This window comes from Pleurodeles waltl, chromosome 4_1 (genome assembly GCF_031143425.1).
Source record: "Pleurodeles waltl isolate 20211129_DDA chromosome 4_1, aPleWal1.hap1.20221129, whole genome shotgun sequence".
Classification (NCBI taxonomy): Eukaryota; Metazoa; Chordata; class Amphibia; order Caudata; family Salamandridae; genus Pleurodeles; species Pleurodeles waltl.
Window position 1 is genome coordinate 418,712,795 of NC_090442.1, and position 17,866 is coordinate 418,730,660.

At 47.5% G+C, this 17,866-nt stretch overlaps 1 protein-coding gene across 1 annotated transcript in view; it reads left to right on the forward strand.

Moving 5' to 3' along the window:
* DHTKD1 (dehydrogenase E1 and transketolase domain containing 1) overlaps positions 1-17,866 on the forward strand; it is an 871,206-nt gene that overhangs the window by 526,997 nt on the left and 326,343 nt on the right. Inside the window, exon 11 of the mRNA XM_069228664.1 lies at positions 9,973-10,123. Coding sequence (XP_069084765.1) covers positions 9,973-10,123 — 151 coding nt within the window. The remainder of the gene's footprint in view (positions 1-9,972; positions 10,124-17,866) is intronic.

Genomic DNA, 17,866 nt, shown 5'->3' on the forward strand with positions numbered 1-17,866 from the left:
GTTATTGTCTGGAACTCATTAAAACTCCACCAAACATTCCCCCTCGTTCACACAGACTTACTCAGCACCATCTCAAATTACTGAAAGAGGAGGTACAGTCACACGTACTCAAAGGTAGAGCTATTAAGAGGGATCTGGAGGATATTCACTATACTTTCCAATACCAAAAAAGATGGCACATCAAGGCCAATTTTAGATCTCAGGCATTTCAATATATACATTCTTTCAGAACACTTTCCCATTGTCACTCTACAAGATGTCGCACCCTTACTGCAAAAAGAAGATTACAAGACAGCATTAGATATCAAGGATGCATATTTCCACATTTCCATACATCCAGCACATCGCAAGTACCTAAGATTTGTCATCTCAGGAAAGCACTACCAATTAAAAGTAATACCATTCTGTCACAGTGCCCTTTCCTCGGGATCTGCACGCTGTAGAACAAATGGCCCACCTCCCGGCGTCACCAACTCAGAAAGTTATTATAACACTGAGTATTGCTGAAGCCAAGTGGGAGGAAGTGAAATTAGGATAGGGAACTGTAGGGAGAGAGATCTGAAAAGGAAAATGGTTAAACATGTATGTATATACTTGTTCATAACAACATCAACATGCAATTATACACTTAGACAAAGGCGTCTCTGTGAATGCAAGTGTTGAGACCCTTATGGAATAGACAAAGGCGTCTCCGTGGATGTAAGAGTTGAGACCCTTGTGGAATAGACAAAGGCGTCTCCGTGGATGTAAGAGTTGAGACCCTTGTGGAATAGACAAAGGCGTCTCCGTGGATGCAAGTGTTGAGACCCTTATGGAATAAACAAAGGTGTCTCCGTGGATGCAAGAGTTGAGACCCTTATGGAATAGACAAAGGCCTCTCTGTGGATGCAAGTATTGAGACCCTTATGGAATAGACAAAGGCGTCTCCGCGGATGCAAGTGTTGAGACCCTTATGGAATAGACAAAGGCGTCTCCATGGATGCAAGAGTTGAGACCCTTATGGAATTTACAAAGGCGTCTCCGTGGATTCAAGTGTTGAGACCCTTATGGAAAAGACAAAGGCGTCTCCATGGATGCATGAGTTGAGACCCTTATGGAATAGACAAAGGCGTCTCCATGGATACAAGTGTTGAGATCCTTATGGAATTTAGAAAGGCGTCTCCGTGGATGCAAGTGTTGAGACCCTTATAGAATAGACAAAGGCGTCTCTGTGGATGCAATTGTTGAGACCCTTATAGAATAGGGAGTGGCCCTCCTGTAAATCATGGAACAAGAACAATTGGTAAAATCATGATACTTCAGGATGTCATGAGCCTTTGACAAAAACTGGGCATGGCCCTTCTCTGAATCATGGAACAATAACAATTGGTAAAATCATAATACTTCAGGATGTCATGAGCCTTAGCCAAAACTGTGCATGGCCTGTCTCTGAATCATGGAACAAGAATGAACTGAGACCTCTGAACCTAGAGAAGGCAAGAGCTTGGACCATGAACATACTCTGAACATCAAACATGCAACTACTATGCATTCATAAACATAAAACTTTTGGTCTCAACCTAGAAATTCGCAAAGACTTAAATATGTATCTCACATATCATCAAAGACTTATATGTATCTCGCATATTATGCTTCAAAAAACAATGAAACTATGATTTGCTTATCTTTGAAATGTTTTCACATTTGCCACCTTGGCCTGAAAGATTTACTCATGTAAACTGAAGCGCCTTGATTATTGGACCAAGGGCGCTTTACTCGTGTGAACTGAAGTGCTTTGATTGCTGTGCCAAAGGTGCTTTACTCCTGTGAACTGAAGCGCTTTGAATGCTGTGCCAGGGGCGCTTTACTCCTGTGAACTGAAGAACTTTGAATATCATGCCAAGTGCGCTTTACTCCTGTGAACTGAAGCGCTTTGAATGTTGTACCAAGTGCGCTTTACTCCTGTGAACTGAAGCGCTTTGAATGTCGTGCCAAGTGCGCTTTACTCCTGTGAACTGAAGCGCTTTGAATACCATGCCAAGTGCGCTTTACTCCTGTCAACTGAAGCATTTTGTATGTCGTGCCAAGTGCGCTTTACTCCTGTGAACTGAAGCGCTTTGATTGCTGTGTGAAGGGTGCTTTACTTCCTGTGAACTGAATTGCTTTGAATGTCGTGCCAAGTGCGCTTCACTCCTGTGAACCTAAGCGCCTTGAATACCATGCCAAGTGCGCTTTACTCCTATGAACTGAAGCGCTTTAAATGTCGTGTCCGGGGCGCTTTACCAGTGTGGCCTGAAACGCTTTGCTCGGTATGCTAAGGGGAAGTTTACTTTTTGGAAATAACACCCCCTTCAAGATTTGGCTCTTCAAGACCTTACCGCTACGAGTACAACCTACTCATTTTGAATGCACCATGGAAACAAGGATACTCTGATTTGCTGCCACCCAGCCATGCAAGGAATCTGCTTTTCTTCAGAGGAACCTCCACGAGGTGTGACTGCATCGAAGTCTTCAAAATAGTGAGCAACGTGCTTGGGTGTGGCCGGGCTTTATAGGCCTGCCACACCCCAAGATGGCTGCTGCCTCTAAAAACATGGGAATTGTAGTCCCTTCATAGGATAGCACTGACAAGTGCATCTTGTCCACCAATGTCCTGAACCTGCAGCTACATTAGCTTTACCACAGGGCAGACGACGCTGATGGCCACCTTTGGAACAAGCGGGGATGACAAGTGGTGCGCATAAAGCGTCGCAGATCTGCGCAGTGGAGTTTCATGCAGGACCTGGACTGTGCACAGCCTTATTCCTGACATTGCACCCCTCTCCCAGTCACGGTCCAATGCCCGGTTTATCAGGATGGAGGAGTTGAAATCGTCGCACCAAACGTGGTGCATGGACATGTCTTGCAGGTTCCCAAAAGTAATTTTCCGGTCCGTATCCTTTCCAGGACACTAAGTACCAAAGGGAGGACCCACGATATCTGGAGTCTAGGTTAGATCGTAACTCATACTCCCAATGACCTTGGCCTAATGGAGGAGCAGGTTGTGCAACACTTGAGGACGAAGCAGATTTCGGAAGTGAAGTGTGAAACACCTGATGAATTTTTAAGGACGATGGCAACTTTAGTTTGTATGTTACAGGTTTCACCTGTCGAAGTACTTTGTAGGCCCCTATGAACTTTGGATGGAACATATTTTCACTCTTGACCACAACTTCTGCTGTGGTTTGGGCGGAAGCAGGCAGCCTGACGGGTAAAATGTGGGGACGACGTCCACATAAGCCATAGAAAAGAGTTACTGCATCGAAGTGTTCAAAATAGTGAGCAACGTGCTTGGCTGTGGCTGGGCTTTATAGGCCTGCCACACTCCAAGACGGCTGCTGCCTCTAAAAACATGGGATTTGTAGTCCCTTCATAGGATAGCACTGATAAGTGCATCTTGTCCACCAATGTCCTGAACCTGCAGCTACATGAGCTTTACCACAGGGCAGACGACGCTGATAGCCACTTTTAGAACGAGCGGGATGACAAGTGGTGCGCATGAAGCGTCGCAAATCTGCGCAGCGGAGTTTCGTGCGGGACCTGGACCACGCACTGCCTTATTCCTGCCACATTCAGAGTAACAACAGCACCAAGGGTGTTCACCAAATGTTTAGCTGTAGTTGCAGCATTTCTCAGACAACACATACATGTCTTCCAATACTTGGACGACTGGCTAATAAAAGCCAATACAAGCCAACTATGTCAACAGCACACTCAGAACACCATAGATCTTCTTCAGAAGTTGGGATTCACCATTGTAGGGGGCTGTTCTGGTTTGTAGTGGTTACCTAAGGTACTTACACCTTATACCAGGTCCCTTATTAGTGGAATGTAGGCAGTTTTTAGAAGCCAGGCTGTGTCGAGGTAACTGTGGATGAGCAGCCAAGGCTTATCTAGGAGACATGCAAAGCGCATGCAATACCACTGTAGTCACACAGTACTCATACACATGAAGGAGAATACACAGTGTTCCAAAATAATGGTACTTTGTTTTGGTGACACAAATGCCAAAAATACCATAGAGACTATACTCCCTTAAGAGGTAAGTAATACACAAATTATATACACTAGTATCCAGAAATGTGCATAAAAACAGTTAGAAAACAGTGCAAGTAGTGAAAATCACAATAGTTAGAAATGGACCTGGGGGAACACAAACCACATACTAAGAAAGTGGAATTCGACTGTTGGTTTCTCACTTAGGCAAGTGTAGTGTATAGAGGGTCGCTGGGAGTACAAGAAAACACCAAAGATAAGTAATAGAACCCACCCCGGAGCCCAGGAAAGCAGTAGTAAATCACAATAACTTTCCTAGAACACACAAGAACACGAGAAAGAAGATAATGCAAGAACCAGAAAAGACTGCAAGACACCAACAGTGGATTCCTGGACCTGAAGACCTGTGAAAGAAGGAGACCAAGTCCAAGAAGCACAGAAGAGTCAAGGGTGAACAGGAGCCCCTGCTAACCCGGATGAAGTTACAAAAGAGGAACCACAGGTGAAGAACAGCAGTCAGTACTGCACCCCAGAAGATGGATGCAGGTTCATGGTTGGTGCAGATGATGTCCCACGCCGGATGGAAGATTGCAGTCTGGTTTGTGTCGCTGATTTCCGCCAACAAGCCTTGGCACACGCAAAGCTCGCGTTTAGCAGAAAATGGTGCTGGCCTAGGCCAGGAGGGACCTGGTGGACTCTACCCAGGAGGGGGAGTCAGCCAGGGGCTCTCAGCAACTCAGAGAGTCCACAGAAGACCAGGCAGCGCACACAGGAGTCTCACAGCATGGGGACAAAGGAGGTGCAAAAGGAGCCCCACGCAGCACTACAACAAAGGATCCCACACCGCCGGAGAACCACTCACGAAGCTGTGCATCACAGGATAGAGTGCTGGGGGCCGGATCTGCACTGCGCACAAAGAACTTCGTGAAAAGATGCCAACAAGGCTTGGCAACTGCAAAATGCACAGTGCATGGGGGTACTGTCTTGAAGGGGGAGGCAAGCTCTTACCTCCACTAAAGTTGGACAGTAGGACATCAAGATTGTCAGGACCACTTCAGTCCACCACCCGTGTGCAGAATCCACGCAACTCGTCAGGAGAGGGGACCCACGCAGCCGATCATTGTTGCAGAGAGGTGACTGCTGAAGCAAGGGAGTGACTCCTTCATTCCAAGGGAGATTCCTTTGTTGTTCTGGTTCAGGCTGAAGACAGGCTGTCCTCTGAGGATGCACGACCGGGAAACAGTTGCAGTTGCTGGCAGGCGCTGAAGATACAATGTTGCAGAAGTCGTCTTTGCTACTTTGTTGCCGTTTGTAGAGTTCCTGGAGGGTCTAGATGCAGTTTCTTTGGTGAGAAGCAGAAGTAAAGGATGCAGAGGATTCCTGCTGGAGTCTTGCAATCCGAATGTGAATAACCACCCAAAAGAGAGTCCCTAAATAGCCCTGAAAGGGGGATTGGTCAGCTTAACAGGTAAGCACCTATCAGGGGAGGGCTCTGACGTCACCTGCTGGCATTGGCCACTCGGATGCTGTCAGAGTTCCCTGCCAACTTGGAATCCAAGATGCCAAAACCCAGGGACCTTCTGGAGAAGCTCTGAGCACCACCCCTGGGGTGGTGATGGACAGAAGAGTGGTCACTCCCCTTTCCTTTGTCCAGTTTTCCGCCAGAGCAGGGACTGGTGTCTCTGAACGCTGTAGACTGGATTATGCAAGGAGGACACCATATGTGCCCTTCAAAGCATTTCCACTGGCTTGGGGATGCTACCCCTCCCAAGCCTTCAACACCTATTTCCAAAGGAGAGAGTATAACACCCCTCTCCCAAAAGAAATGTTTTGTTCTGCCTTCCTGGGCTCGAGCCGCTTGAGCAACAGGAGGGCAGAAAGCTGTCTGAGAGGTGGCTGCAGCTGGGGCTGCCTGGAAAACCTCAGAAGGCTGTAATGGCAGTACTGGGGGTCCTCTAAGGAGCCCCCAGAGTGCATGGAATCATACAACAAATGCTTGCAAAAGCATGGGGTATGATTCCTACATGTTTGATACCAAAGATGCCTATGTTCAGAATTACCATTTTTTGACTGTACATAGGTAGTGATCTATGTCCAGTACACGTGTAAAATGACGTCCCCACACTCACGAAGTCTGGATAAATGGTCCTGGAGGTCGTGAGGGCACCTCTGCTAGTGCAGGGGTGCCCTCACTCACAGTTACTCTGCACCCTGCCCTTTGGGCTGGAGGGCCTGCTATAGGGGTGACTCTTAAGTGACCTGGTGCAGTTTGAATGGCAGTGAAGGGGTGCATGCACCTTTTCACGCAGGCTGCAATGGTAGTCCTGCAGAAGCCTTTGCATGGGCTCCCTATGGGTGGCAAAAGATATGCTGCAGCCGATAGGGATCCCCTGAAACCCCAATGCCCTTGGTTCCTAAGTATCATATACTAGGAACTTATAAGGGGGCACCAGTATGCCAGTTGTGGGTGAAATACTGAGTTACCAGCATGCAACAACCATAATTTAAGGAGGAGAGCATAACTACTGGGGTCTTGATAAGCAGGATCCCAGTAGACACATTCAAACACACCGAAAAACAGGCCAAAAGTGGGGGTAGCCATGCTAGAAAGAGGCTACTTTCCTACAACCATCAATTATCTCAAATCCCATCTAATACCATTACAAATACAGCTGCATTTGGGAGCAATTCTCAACACTCACTCAGGGTTAGCATACCCAAATCTAATAAGGATTCAAGCATTTCAAGATGTAATAGCTCAGCTGCATCACAACCACACTTTCACATTTAAATTAATAATGAAACTATTAGGAATGATGGCCTCATGCATAGCCATAGTTCCAAATGCAAGAGTGCACATGTGACCATTACAAAAGTGCCTCTCACAACAGTGGTCTCAGTCACAGGGTCAACTTCATTATCAATCAGTCAATCAATCAGTATTTGTAAAGCGAGGCTACTCACCGATGAGGGTCTCAAGGTGCTGGCGGGCAGAGTAGGAGCCTCATCCGAAGAGCCACATCTTTAGGTTCTTTCTGAAGACGGTGAGGGACGGGCTTTATCTATGGTGCAGCGGGAGGCTGTTCCAGCTCTTCGCTGCAGTGTATGTAAAAGATCGTCCTCTAGCAGTGGTTTTGCAGATGCAAGGGACGGTGGCTAAGGCCATCTGGGCGGAGCTGAGGGATCTGGTGGGGGTGTGGAAGTAGACACAGTGGTTCAGGTAGGCCGGTCCTGCGTTGTGTATGGCCTTCTACATGTGGGTGAGAAGCTTAAAGGTGATTTGCTTCTCAACCGGTAGCCAGTGGAGGGTCCTCAGGTGATGGGAGATGTGTTCTCAGTGAGAGTGGTCCAGAGTGAGTCTGGCGGTGGGTATATCATACCATGGCTTCTGACGATGGCAGCAAGAGGGGCTGTGTATACGTTGAACAGTGTGGGACTCATTGAGGATCCTTGGGGAACTCTGCAGTTGACTCCTGTGGGTCTGGATTGTAGGGCAGGAGTCTGACCCTCTGCGTGTTCCCGGAGAGGAAGGAGTGGATCCATTCCAGGGCTCCTCTGCGGATTCCTATGTCATGGAGTCTGGTGCGCAGAGTGCTGTGGGAGACCGTGTTGAAAGCTGCTGCCAGATCGATGAGTAGGAGTGCTGCGGTGTGGCCTCAGGCTAGGAGTAATTGGATGTCGTCAGTGGCTGCCAGGAGTGCTGTCTCTGTGCTGTGATTGATGCAGAAGCCGGACTGGGAGCTGTCCAGGGAGTTGTTGGCCTCGCCGAAATTCCGTAGTTGTGCGTTTATTGCTTTCTCTAGTAATTTGACTGGGTATGGTAGCAGCGAGATGGGCCAGAAATTCTTTAGTTCTGATGGGTCGGCTGAAGGTTTCTTCAAGAGGGGGCGCGTTTCCAGTCCTCGGGGAAGGTGCCCGTGCTGATGGAGCAGTTGATTGTGTTACGAAACTCGGCGCAATGGATGCGCTGGCTCTGATGTATATGTGGTGCGGGCACGGGTCCAAGGGGGCTCTGGAGTGGATGCTGTTCATGATGTTGACCGTTTACTCTGTTGTGAGCGTGGACCAGTCGTGGATGGTCTTGGGAGTAGGGGGGTGCAGTGGGTCAGTCACAGGTTCCGTTGCCAGGAGACAGGAAGCTGTTGTAGATGTCCTGGATCTAGTGTTGTTGGACCGTCAGACTTAAAACTCTGTAGTGGTGGAATCACACCAACCTATCAAAAGGGCAGCCCTTTCAGGACCCTGTGCTTCAGACCACAATCACAGCAGATGCATCACAGACAGGTTGGGGAGCTCATCTCAACAACCTTACTACAGGGACAATGGAACTCCTTCCAATAAACCTATCACATAAATTACTTGGAATTACTAGCAGTATTCCTAGCACTCAAAGCTTGTCTGACACAAATTTCACACAAGGTAGTGTTAATACACACAGACAATATGGCAACAATGTATTATCTGGAAAAACAAGGAGGGACACACTCATCCCAATTATCCAGCTTAGCACAGTCAATTTGGAGATGGGCAACTCACAACCACATTCAAACAGTTGCAGAATATCTCCCAGGGATGAACAATCGGCTAGTGGACCTGTTAAGCAGGACGCAGCAACAAGTCCACGAATGGGAAATTCACCCCCAAGTAAATCTGAAATACTTTCAAATGTGGGGAACATCAGACATAGATCTATTCGCCACAATAGAAAACTCAAAATGCCTAAGCTCTGCATCCAGGTACCCACAATCTAAGGGCAGTGCTCTATGGATGAACTGGTCGGGGATATTTGCTTACGCTTTCCCCCCTTTCCCATTAATTCCATTACTGGTAAGGAAAATGAGACAAACCTCAATCACCTTGATTCTCATAGCCCCCACATGGGCGTGTCAACATTGATACACATCACTACTGGATCTATCTGTGGTACCTCTTCACAAGCTACCAAACGTCCCAGATCTCTTGACCCAAAACAGAGGGCAAATCAGGCACCCCAATCCTGCGATATGGCTCCTGAAGTTATAGAGTTTGGTTACCTTAAACTTCCATCTGAATGCATGGATATTTTCAAGGAGGCACGCAAATCCACAACTAGACAATGTTATGCTGCCAAATGGGAACTTTTCGTGTACAATTGTCATCCCAAAAACATAGACCCACTTAAAGCTTCAGCACACAATATTGTATGCTATTTACTATCTAAACAAGGGGCAGTGGGCTATAGCTCAACCCTCCTGACCCCTATTCTGTACTGTATAATAGAAATTAAAATTAAAGAGTGAGAAATTCCTTAAGTGTGCACTCATACCAACACCTTCTGCCGAGGTGCACTCCTTTGAACAAGAAACTAAGTGAATGTTTATTGTAGCATCCAACAACACAAGGATTGGCTGTGCATTTAGCCTTAAACCCCTGCCCATGTGTTTACTTCTACCAGGTTAGTTAACATGCGAGGAATAGAGAGTAATCTGAAAATGACTTGATAGGAACCCACAGTTTATCAAATGATTAGCAAGTCTGAGCAGGAGAAAAATGCTAGTATGGGATGGAGTTGTAAGAATCCTTGCTTATGTTGTCCTGAGCATTGCTGGGCTGTCCCAAACCATGTCCCACTCGCTATTGTCGCATTTCTTTGTGTACTGGTTCCCCCCAGCTAAGGGATATGTATGTGCATTCCAATATTTGTATGATAGGTATTGTACTTTACTGCCACCTGTATATTGATTAATAAATATGGTCTTCTGTTCTATATATTCCCTCTTTTTCGTTTGTTTATATCTGTTCTTCTCCAAAGTGTATTACCACAGTATAGTGGAAAATGAGAATTCTGGGTGCTACTTCATTCTGGCTATATTGGTATAGATTCTGTAAAGAGTAACAATTCAGCCCCAGACGTATGATCGTACTAGTATCTTACAATTCTATTACAGTTGTTAACTAACATATTTCCTTTGACTTTAGGTCAGCAATAGTGCACTGTCAGAAGAAGCTGTTCTGGGCTTTGAGTATGGCATGAGCATTGAAAGTCCAAAGTTACTGACGATTTGGGAAGCTCAGTTTGGAGATTTCTTCAATGGTGCACAGATAATATTTGACACGTTTATCTCAGGAGGTGAGAATTGAACAGAAATGAGAGGTTCTTCATAGGTTTAATAACATTATTGACTTAACTGAAATCATTTTTAATGCCCATGTATGCTGTACATTGGATATAATTTACCACTGCAGGCTAACGTTTGGTGTGCATGTTTTTCTGCATACCCCACTGAAAACATGAACTTACATGTGGAACATATGGAATACAACAGGTGCAGATATTGGGAATTATAAATTGGTATGGTGTGCGGAGGCATTATTTAACGTGACATTTCCCTATGGTTTGCAAAACATTGCAAACTTAATTTTCCTTGTCAGGTGCTTATTTTTTGCAGCATGTATTGTACGAGATACCCTTTGCACTGGTGCACAGCGTAAACAAACAGAAGGTTGAAGATGCTTGGGAAGGCAATAAAGGAAAGGTGGTTTGAGGGGCAGACCGGAGAAGAAGCAAGGCAGGAGAGTGTGTTCAGGGGAAATTTCGGGCATGTATAAGCCTGCTCTTGCTAAAGCATTGAAGCATTTCATGACCATCCTTCCCCTCAGAGTATTATTGCTTAGATCTTACGTACCAGGTACTGTAGTTGCTGTATCCTTAATGGTGGATCAAAGTTTCTTAATTGGAGTATACTTTTGGGCAGCTGCTGCGGACTGTGTAATACTGTTGGTCTTTTAAATTCAGCATACAGCCTTTGATGCTCCATCATAGGATCTCCTTTTAATATAGAAATTCATTATTTTAGAATAAAATAGTATTAATATAGCACCCAAAAGTCCTGAGGGGCTTGAACCCTTATTCATCCAATCAGTAACTGTCAACATGTTTACCCTACTCTTCTCCCACCACATAAACGCACCCATTTAGAGCAAAAAACATAGAAGGTGTGGCATGTCATTTGGGAAATATGTAATCCACATTTCTTTATATATCACCAGACAGTCCTTGATAAAATAGGTCTATTGACTGAACAGCCTAGGCAGAAACAGCCATCGAATCTAACCTATTTTTTGCATCAAGGTAAAGACAAAACACCTTAGGAGAAGCAGTGCTTTCTAGGAAGTTTTTTCTGTATAAAAATAGATGGAGGCAGAGTTCCAGTTTTCTTAATCCTTGCATTACAGACACAAGAACTAGCTCACTGTATCTGTCAGTGCTCTGTATTCTGAGATACTGTAGGGCAGCCAGCTGATACTGCCAGAAGTAAGGGTGGGTTTTTTCTGTAGCCACTGTGTTGCGTAAGGGCCACTAAATGGAGGAATCCAAATAGCAGAAAAAGCCTCCAGGCTATAAGACAAACTCCAAACTCAAAATAGTTGCGGAACCTGGAGCTCACAAACCCAACTAGATGATAACTGATTCCAGCTGGAGTCTCCCCAGGGGATAGTTTGTGGATCTGCTTGTAGTATGTGACTATATTTCTGCATATAATGCAGGACTAGCAGTCTTGGGATCATATATATTCACAAGAGGGAGCACCCATGTGTGGAATTGTGCCTGGAGTACTATATAGCGCCCCGTGCATATAATGATTTGAGAATGCCTTATGGGTAACCCCATTTTCTGATGGATACAACTACCTGTGGATTCCTCACCTAATGAATTCTCCCATGGCGCTAGCATTAGACGGAAATCTTCTTCCTAGCTTCTGCACGTCGACGAGGACGTCACATTTGCCCACGCGACGCCGTCTGACGTCATACAGGCAATAAGAAGTCCTCGCCGACGTCAGTTCCCTTTTTTCCGTGCCATTCGAAACGGTTATCTTCGAGGGAGCTACTGTTGCTGTTCGACAGTTACAGTGTGTTTTTTTTTGCTGAGTGTTTTTTCTCTGAGGTTACTATGGGCCTTATTACAACTTTGGAGGAGGTGTTAATCCGTCCCAAATGTGACATATATACCACCAGCCATATTACGAGTTCCATAGGATATAATGGACTCGTAATACGGCTGGTGGTATATCCATCACTTTACCGTCACTTTTGGGACGGATTAACACCTCCTCCAAAGTTGTAATCAGGCCCTATGTCTCAGAGGAAGTCTGGTTTTAAGCCCTGTCGAGAATGTGGGGGCAAAATGTCGGTTACTGACCCACATTCGGACTGTTTGTGGTGCTTGAGTTCCGACCATGATGTGGCCATGTGTGATTCATGTCAACACATGAATCCGAAAGCCCTGAAGGAGCGAGAGGCCAAACTTTTTATGGCAAAGTCGAAGAGAAAGGAGAAGAGGCAACATAGAAAATCCTCCTCGCCGAAGTCTCATCGACATCATTGAGACTCCCGGCGCCGTCGGGAATCACGGCGCCGGTCGAGCAAGGAGAGGTCTCGGTCGAGGTCGCCATCGACTCGGCGTCGGAAGACTTGGGAGGTCAGTCCCACAGTCACTCCTCATCCATCGACGCCGTTGCCTTCTCCAGCTTCACCGACTTCACCCGGGCGGCCGCCTTCAGTGTTTGAGGTGCCACAGCCTCAAGTGTTCTCACCGACGTCGCGGACGTCGAGGCCGACGTCGGAGTCGCCTTCGATCCAGGCACCCCAGTATCCGGCTTTCCCGGCCCCTGGAGCCGATAATACTGCATTTTTAAATGCAATGTTTTCCATCTTCCAGCAGATGGCTCCAGGCGGTGCTCCGACTGGGCCTTCGGGCCCGTTGGCTTTCAGTTTGGGTGCTCCGGCGCCGCTGCGACCAGCACCCTTCATGCCCTTTCTCCCCTTGGGGAACGTGGGCTCGGCGCCGGTGTCGGCTCCGGTGGCTCCAGACGTTTCGGCCCCGGAGGTTTCGGCTCCATCGGCTTCGGTGTTTCGGCCAGTGACCCCGGCAGGGCCTTCTGCGACTTCGAGGCAGACTTCTCTTCATCCAACTCCTGGCTCGGCGTTGAAGCTTCCTGTGGCGCCTGACCCGGCGTCGGACGGATCCGGTGATCGGCGTCGTTCCTCGACTTCTGCAGACGCCATGTCGACGCCGAGAATTGAGGAGAGGCTACATTCGAGGAGACGTGCTCTCCGTCTCTTGGAAGAACAAGAGTATCAACAGGTCCTGGAGGAAGGAGAAATTGAGGATTCTGGCGAGGGTCTTCATGGACTGGATGCAGCTAGTGGCCTTGATACTTCCCCTGAGTGGGACTTGTCATCTCCAGGGGAGTATACTGAAGAGGCAGCCACTTTTCATGCTGTGATAAGGAAGGCAGCTAACTTCCTGGAACTGCCTTTGCCGGTGGCTGAGGCGAAACAAAATCTGCTGACTGAGGTTTTACATCCGGCCTCTACATCAGCAGAGCCTCTTTTGCCATTTAACGAGGCGCTGCTAGAACCTGTATTGGAGGTCTGGAAGAAGCCGGTATCTTCCTTGGCTGTTAATAGGTCTGTGGCCAGGAGGTATCGGGCTGCACCATCTGACCCTGGCTTTCTTTCCAGACACCCTATGCCGGAAAGCTTGGTGGTCCAGGCTTCCTGTTCTGCAAGATCTGCGCCTGGATCTTTTCCATCAGTGCCGGCGGACAGGGACTCCAAAAAGATGAACATGCAGTCAAAGAAAGTGTTCTCGTCATGTAGCATGGCGTTAAAGTCCACCAACACTACGTGTATTTTTGGGAGGTACATTTATGCTCTGATGGACGAGATAACATCTTCGCATACAGAGCTTCCTCAAGGACTCTTGAATCTCGTGTCAGATGCTCAAGCTGCTGCAACCCAGGTTATCCAATCTGGGTTGGATACAACTGACTCGGCGGCCAGAGCGATGGGCACGGCTGTGGTTGCGAGAAGACAGGCTTGGCTTAGCAACTCAGGGTTCTCTTCGGATGTGCAGTCAACCCTGTTGGACCTCCCTTGTGATGGGGACAAACTTTTTGGTGCCAAGGCAGATTAGGCTTTGGAGATGTTTAAGGAGAGCAGGGCCACGGCCAAGTCGTTAGGACTGCAAGCCACTTCTTCTGCCTCCTCCAGATTTTTTAGGAGGTTTTGAGGATTTGGTCGTGGCTCATCCTCCTCTTCCTTTCGGGGGAAATTCCAACAGCCTACCTCCTGTCTCACCTATAGATCATTTAGAGGGAGGGGTAGGGTCCGTACCAGAGGAGCCTCTCAGCAGCACTCTGCCTCTTCCTCGTCCTCTGGAGGGGTGCAGCAGGGGAAGCAGCCTTAGGCTTCCACCAATTCCCACTCACTCCTCTCCTGTAGGGGGAAGGTTACTGCATTTTTTTCACAAGTGGGAGGTCATCACATCAGACACCTGGGTTACCAGCATTGTGGGAAAAGGGTACACCCTTCCTTTTAGGGAGTTTCAGCCCCCCATCCCGCCCCGCCCATCTTATTGTTCAGCAGAACACCTCCTGTTGTTAGAACAGGAGGTTCAAGTCCTCCTTTTAAAGGGCGCGGTGGAGTTGGTTCCAGAGCAGGAAAAGGGTCAAGGTTGTTATTCCAGGTACTTCCTGATTCCCAAAAAGGATGGTCGGTTGAGACCGATCCTAGACCTGAGGATCTTGAATTGGTTCCTCAAACAGGAAAAGCTCAAGATGCTGGCCCTAGCTCAGGTGCTTATGGCGTTGAACAAGGGAGATTGGATGGTGTCTGTCGACTTGCAGGATGCTTATTTTCATAGCCCGATACTCAAGTCGCACAGGAAGTATCTCCGGTTTGTGGTAGGATCGCAGCATTATCAGTTTGCGGTCCTCCTGTTTGGTCTTACTTCAGCACCTCCAGTCTTCACGAAGGTGATGTCGGTGGTTGCGGCAGAGCTCAGAAGGAACGGAATAGCAGTATTCCCTTACTTGGACGACTGGTTGATCAAAGCCAAGACCCCGGAGCTTGTGCTGCATCATCTGCAGTCGACAACTCAGTTGTTGTTCGACCTGGGCTTTTCGGTGAACGTGCCCAAATCTCACCTAGAGCCCTCTCAACGCCTCCTGTTCATAGGGGCAGTACTGGATGCAACATTGGATCGAGCCTTTCCTCCGCCTCAGCGGATTCAAGATATTCAGGAGTTGGTTCCAATGTTTCAAAGTGGAGCGGTCATTCCAGTCCTCAAGGTCCTTCGTCTGCTCGGTCTGTTTGCCTCCTGCATACTGTTGGTCACGCATGCTCGCTGGCACATGAGGGCTCTTCAGTGGTGCCTCCGAAGGCAGGGTCTCAACACAAAGGAGATCTCGAAGGTTCTGTCAAGATCTCCAGAGATGCTGCCACGGATTTGAAGTGGTGGATTGCGGACGACAATCTTTCCCAGGGAAGGTCTTTCACGCAGCCTCCACCAGTGACCACGGTCATAACGGATGCTTCCACTCTAGGGTGGGGAGCTCATCTGGGGGACCTGGAGATCAAGGGGCTTTGGTCTCCAGAGGAACAGATATTTCATATCAATCTGTTAGAGTTACGGGCTGTACGTCTGGCTCTCAAGGCCTTCCTCCCATCCCTTCGCGGTCAGTCAGTTCAGGTCCTGACGGACAATACTACCGCGATGTGGTATATAAACAAACAGGGAGGAGTGGGGTCGTACCTTCTCTGCAGAGAAGCTCTTCGGCTATGGTCCTGGGCAAAGGACCATCGGATTTGCTTGGTAGCAAATCATCTGTCCGGAGTCTTGAATGTACGTGCGGATAGTCTCAGTCGCCATTTCTCGGCCGACCACGAGTGGCGTCTCCATCCAGATCAAGTCCGTCTAATCTTCCAGTTGTGGGGGTTTCCTCGGATAGATCTGTTTGCCACCCAGGAGAACTCGCACTGCCCGTTATTCTTCAGCCTCCAGTATCCGGTGCAAGGAGCGTTGGGGGACGCGTTTCTTAGAACCTGGTGCGACCAGTTGCTTTACGCGTTTCCCCCCATACCCTTGATTCCTCGAGTGTTGAGGAAAATTCGCCAAGATCGGGCCCAAGTAATCTTAATTGCTCCAGATTGGCCAAGGAGGGTGTGGTATTCCGACCTTCTCCAACTCTCACTGTGCCCTCCGCTCCGTCTCCCTCTCAGGGCAGACCTCCTCTCGCAGTCGCAGGGGCAGGTTTTACACCCCAACCTCCAGAGTCTGCACCTACATGCCTGGAGATTGAGCGGGGCAACCTGAGTTCCTTTTCTCTCCCGCCTGATGTAGTAGATGTTATCTTAGCGGCCAGGCGACACTCCACTAAATCTATCTACCACTAATAGGTGGTCTAAATTTGTGGTATGGTGTGGAGAGAGACAGATTGATCCCTTACGTGCTCATTTCTCAGAGGTTTTATCTTTTGCTTTGTCTTTAGCACAGAGGGGTTGTGCAGTGGCTACTATTAAAGGTTACTTGTCTGCCTTGTCAGCCTTCATTTGTCTTCCAGACCAACCTTCTTTATTTAAATCTCCTATAGTACTTAGATTCTTAAAGGGCCTTATGAATAAATTCCCTCCAAATCCTTTCGTTATGCCTCAATGGGATTTGTCCTTGGTCCTGACTTTCCTTATGGGGTCCCCTTTTGAGCCTATGCATTCTTGCCCCTTAAGGTTCTTAGTTCTTAAAACAGTCTTCCTGGTGGCTATAACATCTGCAAGGAGAGTGAGTGAGTTGCAGGCTTTATCAGTAAAACCCCCTTATACAACGTTTTATGGGGATAAGGTGGTGTTGAGGACCAAGGCTGCTTTCCTTCCGAAGGTTGTTTCACCCTTTCATTTGGCCCAGACAATTACTCTGTCCACGTTCTATCCTCCGCCTCATCCTTCAAAGGAAGAAGAGAGACTACATCGCTTGGACCCAAAGAGGGCGTTAAGCTTTTACATAGACAGAACGAAGGATTTCAGGCTGGAGGATCAGCTTTTCATCGGATACATGGGCAAGAGGAGAGGAAAAGCAGTCCACAAGAGAACACTCTCCAGGTGGGTTGTTCTTTGCATTAAAATGTGTTATTCTTTAGCAAAGAAGGATCCTCCTGATGGTATTAGAGCTCATTCCACCAGAGCTAAGTCGGCCACTTCGGCCTTGGCCAGAGGTGTTCCTGTGGTCGACACCTGCAAGGCCGCAACTTGGTCGTCCCTTCACACTTTTGCGAAGCATTACTGCTTGGACTCTGAGGTCAGAAGGGACGGCCATTTTGCACGGTCAGTGCTGCAGGATTTCTTGGTTTGACCATTCAGGCACCCACCACCGGGCACGGTACTGCTTTGGGACTCTATTCATTAGGTGAGGAATCCACAGGTAGTTGTATCCATCAGAAGAACTAGTTACTTACCTTCGGTAACGACTTTTCTGGTGGATACATTAGCTACCTGTGGATTCCTCACGGTCCCACCCGCCTCCCCGTTGCCTTTTTGGTCTCACCAAGTAATTCTTGAGTGTGCTCCTCTTGGTTTTGAGGACTGGAATAGATTATGTATATATGGACATATGTATATATTTATATATATATATATATATTTATATTTAGTGTATATATTTATTTATTTAAAAAAATATATATATATATATTAAATTTATAGCCATCTTCTCCAATGATGTGTTGTATACAATGTTATGAAATATTGCTTTTGTCTTTCATCGCATTAGATTATTGTTCTCAGGCACGTAAAAAATGTTGGTACTGACGTCTTATTGCCTGTATGACGTCAGACGGCGTCGCGTGGGTAAATGTGACGTCCTCGTCGACGTGCAGAAGCTAGGAAGATGATTTCCGTCGAATGCTGGCGCCATGGGAGAATTCATTAGGTGAGGAATCCACAGGTAGCTAATGTATCCACCAGAAAAGTCGTTACCGAAGGTAAGTAACTCGTTCTTTACTAAAATTGGTACCCTGGGTGTTCAATAAGCATT